This window comes from Balaenoptera acutorostrata, chromosome 1, assembly GCF_949987535.1.
Source record: "Balaenoptera acutorostrata chromosome 1, mBalAcu1.1, whole genome shotgun sequence".
NCBI lineage: Eukaryota > Metazoa > Chordata > Mammalia > Artiodactyla > Balaenopteridae > Balaenoptera > Balaenoptera acutorostrata.
Genome location: NC_080064.1, coordinates 117,303,508 through 117,307,900, shown reverse-complemented (window position 1 = coordinate 117,307,900; position 4,393 = coordinate 117,303,508). Strand labels below are relative to the sequence as shown.

Below are 4,393 nucleotides of genomic sequence, written 5' to 3'. Positions count from 1 at the left end.
CTCTAGATGAGCTCCTTGGATGTTACCTACCCCTTCTCAGTAGAGGGAAAGGAAATCACTCCCTTCACTAAGAAGACAAAGAATGTTAAGGGATGAGCAGAGAAGCATTTTTAACACAAAATATTTTAGTAGAAAGATGCATGGACAAAAGAGTCTTTGACTCTCCCTAGCACCACCCAAGGCAACAGTATAGCAGGTATGTACCAGTGGCATGAAACCAGAAAAACTCCCAGGAAGCCCTGGGGAAAAGCATGATTTCCTTAAAGGAGACCCTAGTAGAAGTAGAGATTATTTTCTTCTTAGCCTTTTTTGGTGAATTGAGTGATTAAACAAATCTCTGAACTACTTCTGACTGCTGGTGCTGTTGGTTTTGTTCTATTTTTTCTTTTTGCTGTTATCCAGGAAGTGCCGTGGTATGTGCCAATGAAGAATACCTTTATGATTCTCACTCCAAACAGGGTAGAGCTCTTTTTGACCAACTCATTATTCTTCATAATGACTAGAGAGAAGCTGATTCCATGGAGAGAACCAGCAGCCAGAGAGAACTGGATTAGCACAGTTAGAGAGACAAGAGCTGTTCACAATTTACAGCCTTGGTCAGCATTCTGAAGACCATATTGGATGGAAGCAAAGCCTCTAGGATAAATCAAATAATAAAGGTTGAAATTTCAAGGGCTAAACCAGTGATTTCTAACTTTCTTAATTAAAAAAAATAACATGCATCTCACCTTTCCCAAAGGCTCTGGTATAATTTTCTTCCTTACTGTTTACTATTATCCTGCTGGGAAGATTTTATCCAGTTTTATTTTCTGTAGATTCTATTTTGAAAGTAATAGAGATTAAAAAAAATTTTTTTCAAACATAAAATGACCACATTTAATATGCTTTTAAGAAGTCCCCTGCCCTACCCTGGAAATTAGGTATGCTTTTTAAAAAATCGTGCCCACCTTCCTCACCTCTTAAGTACCCAGTTGAAAATGCCTGGACAAAAGTTTGAAATATGTGGAGACAAAGATGATGATTTTTGTAATAAGGGTGCTGAAGCAAGTTGTGCCCATCTCATTACAGGATGGACTGCACAGGAGAGACTTGTGAGGTTGGATGCAATGAGAACACATACTGCTCTTTATAAAAAGGGTCAGTGGATTAAGAAATGTTTCTGCCCACAGCTCTGCGTAGGGCATCCTTGACCTCTTTGTTCCTCAGACTGTAAACAACAGGGTTCAGCAGGGGAGTGATGATGGTGTAGGTCACTGAGAGAAGGAGGTCTTGTTCTACAGAATTTTCTGACTTAGGCTTGAGGTAGGCAGTGGAGGCACAGCTGTAGTGGACCATGACCATGGTGAGGTGGGAGGCACATGTGGCAAAGGCCTTCTTCTGGCCCACGGCTGAGGCGATATTGAGGATGGTGGAGATGATAAGAACGTAGGAGATGAAGACCAGGCCCATGGGAACCAGGATCACCGATAAACTGACAACAAAATTGATGATCTCATTGACAGTGGTATCAATACAGGAGAGTTTCATGGCAGGGAGGATGTCACAGAAGAAATGACCAACCACTCTGTGACAAAATGGTTAGGTAAATATGGATGTCACCTGGACAGCTGCCATGGCCAATGCTGAAGGCTCCACACATCAGCTGGACACACACCCTCTTGCTCATGATGAGTGTGTATCTCAGGGGGTTGCAGATGGCCACACAGTGGTCATATCCCACCACTGTGAGCAGAAAGCAGTGTTGCTGGCTAAGGTAACAAACAAGAACATTTGGGTGGTACAACCTGCCAAGGAGATTGGCTGGTTCTGGGCTGTGAGGCTGGAGAGCATCCGTGGAATGGTGACTGGTGTGTACATAGTCTCTGAACTGGCCAGGATGATCAGGAAGAAGTATATGGGCATGTGGAGGTGGCGATCAATGTGGATAATTGTCACGATGATGACATTGCCAGCCAGAGTTAATGTATACAGGATGAGAAAAACTGCAAAGAGGATGATCTGGTGTTCATGGAATCTGGAGAATCCTAGGAAAATGAACTCTGTCACTTCTGTGAGGTTTTTTCTCTGCATTCTTCAGTTTCAGTGCCTGAAAGCAATGCAGGGAGTCAACATGGAGAAATTCCCATCGTGGCCTCTAAAACAGGGATAGAGAGAGAAGTGTGGGGACACACACACACACACGCACGCATGCACACACGAGTCTATTTCCTCGCTGTATAATCAGGAGGGTGCTGGCATAGCTCTATGGCTACTTTAGCCTCCTCCCTTTTTTCAATTTTTGCCGTCCCCATAATCTTTTCTTAAGCCTCTAAGGAATGACCAATATGTGAGACTATTTCACATATCCTTTCAAGTTCTTATCCTAAATATGCTGTTGTTTTTGTAGAGCATGGATGGAAGGTTGTTTATTTTAATGGCATGTAAGCTGCAGGGCCCCTGAGCCTCCACCACCCCAGCTTTGCCTTTGTTTGTCCTCTAGGGAAAGTACGAGAAGCTGGCACAACAAAATGGAGATGAAAGAGTTAGACTTACTGAATTAAAATCACTGGTACCACTTAGGAAAAACTTCTGGGAACAGTGTACAGGGAGCAGAATTAATCTCAGGAAGCTGGTCTTTAGGGACATGTTAGCGGGAGTGAAGGTGAGGTATTGGGGGCTCAGCCAGGATGGTCTAAGTGAGACAGACCGTTGGCAAAGTTGCTTTGTTGTAAAAGTATTAACAGGGATTTGAGGGTTTAGGGGTGAGTAAAATAAGGAGAAAAGGGAGGAATTGTTGGAAATAGAGGAGGACCAGCAACATGGCAGAAGGCTGAACCTTTAATGAAAGAAATGACCGATTTCTTTTTGGCAGAGGGAATTTTAAAAATAAAAGAGGTGTAATAATTGATTTTAAATTGTTTGCTAAACTATATTGTGATGTAAAACCCCTCCAGAGCCCCAAACTTTCATTTAAATCTGTCATATGTACCATCTTGAGTTAGTGGTATTTGGGAAAGTGGAGAGAGTTGGGTGATGGCAGTGCAGAAAAAGGGTACCATATGCAAGAAGTAAAATCCAGAGGGAGGAAGAAAAACTTCTTGCTAGTAACGATTGGAAGAAATACAAGGGCCTCTCTTGTCCTATCTTCCCCCTTGCAAGCACACACAGTATTTCCTGGAAATTTGGTGAGGGACTCTGGGATTGCCACCATATATCAAATGGTGGATTGAACCATTTTCCGCAAAGAACAAGATAACACTAGCAGGCTGGAGGATTTTGGCAAATCTAGGACACTTACAGTAGCAATCTAGGAGACATTCTAGATTCTTAGTGAATCTAGATTCCTAGGAATCTGGGAAGCACAATCTAGAAAATGTTGTGGGTATTCTGGAAAGTACTCCATTGTGGGAAATAAGAAGGTAGACATTTAAAGTAGAAATGAGCGTGCCACTAATTAAAGTAATTTATATTAAGAGGCTGCCAAGATACCAATTGGATAGGTAGAGATGAAAGAGTGTCAGTGCAACTCTAAGCAGCTTTTTAGGAAGGATGAGGTAGAACTGTAGAGCTGTGGCTACTTAAAATTAAAATTAAAGGAAAAATTCAGTTCGTCAGTCCCAGTAGCCACATTTCAAGTGCCTAAAAGCAACACATGAATAGTGGCTACTCTGTTGGGCAGCACAGATATCAAACATTTCCTTCCTTGGTGAAAGTTATGTTGAACAGTGCTACTCTAGTGTACTTCCATAAACAGATGTGTGGAATGCATTAAATAAGAGCAACAGAAAAGCTATATAAAGAACAATAACATGGTGTGTTGCCATATGGTTAAAAATGTGTGTCTGTGTGTGTGAATGCATATATTTATATATGCAAAAAGTCTGAAAGAATATACAGCTGATATTATCACGGGTTAACCGTTATCTTTGGGTCGGGGTGAGATTATAGGAAACTTTGACTTTTTACATGGCTGTATTTACAGTGAGGATTATGGCCCTTATTTTAAATTATTTTAATTTTGAGCATAAATGTATAGCTCATAGATAGTTTGGAGAAGTCAAGGAGGATGACAACTGAGAAAGAAGGAGGTCACTGGTGAGGTACTGGCCAGTTTCAGTAGAGTCTTGGGCTGGAAAGCCTGGTTACAGGGAGGAAACAAAAAAGAACTTTTAACATGTCATCGATGAGAACAGCAGATCGTATGTGCCTTTCCCCTTTCCTGATGAGCCTATTGCAGTGAGTTACAAAAAATGGCTAAGAAGGTATTAAGCCAGGAAAGCCATAGACATATTTGGAGTAGGGAAGAAGAAGAAAATACTAAGCTGAATTGAGTCAGGAGGAGGAAAAAAATCCCTGGTGTCTTTAGGGCCTGAAAAGTACTGCTTTCACCCTGAATCAGCTGGATTTGCTATAA

At 41.6% G+C, this 4,393-nt stretch overlaps 1 protein-coding gene across 1 annotated transcript; it reads right to left on the bottom strand.

Annotated features, from left to right (window-relative positions):
* Window positions 1–1,146: 1,146 nt before the first annotated feature.
* LOC103011129 (putative olfactory receptor 10J6) lies at window positions 1,147–2,070 on the bottom strand. The gene is given in 3 exon segments (XM_028163852.2): window positions 1,147–1,615; window positions 1,617–1,740; window positions 1,743–2,070. Coding segments are annotated over 3 exon segments (921 nt in total).
* Between the last annotated feature and the right edge of the window lie 2,323 nt (window positions 2,071–4,393).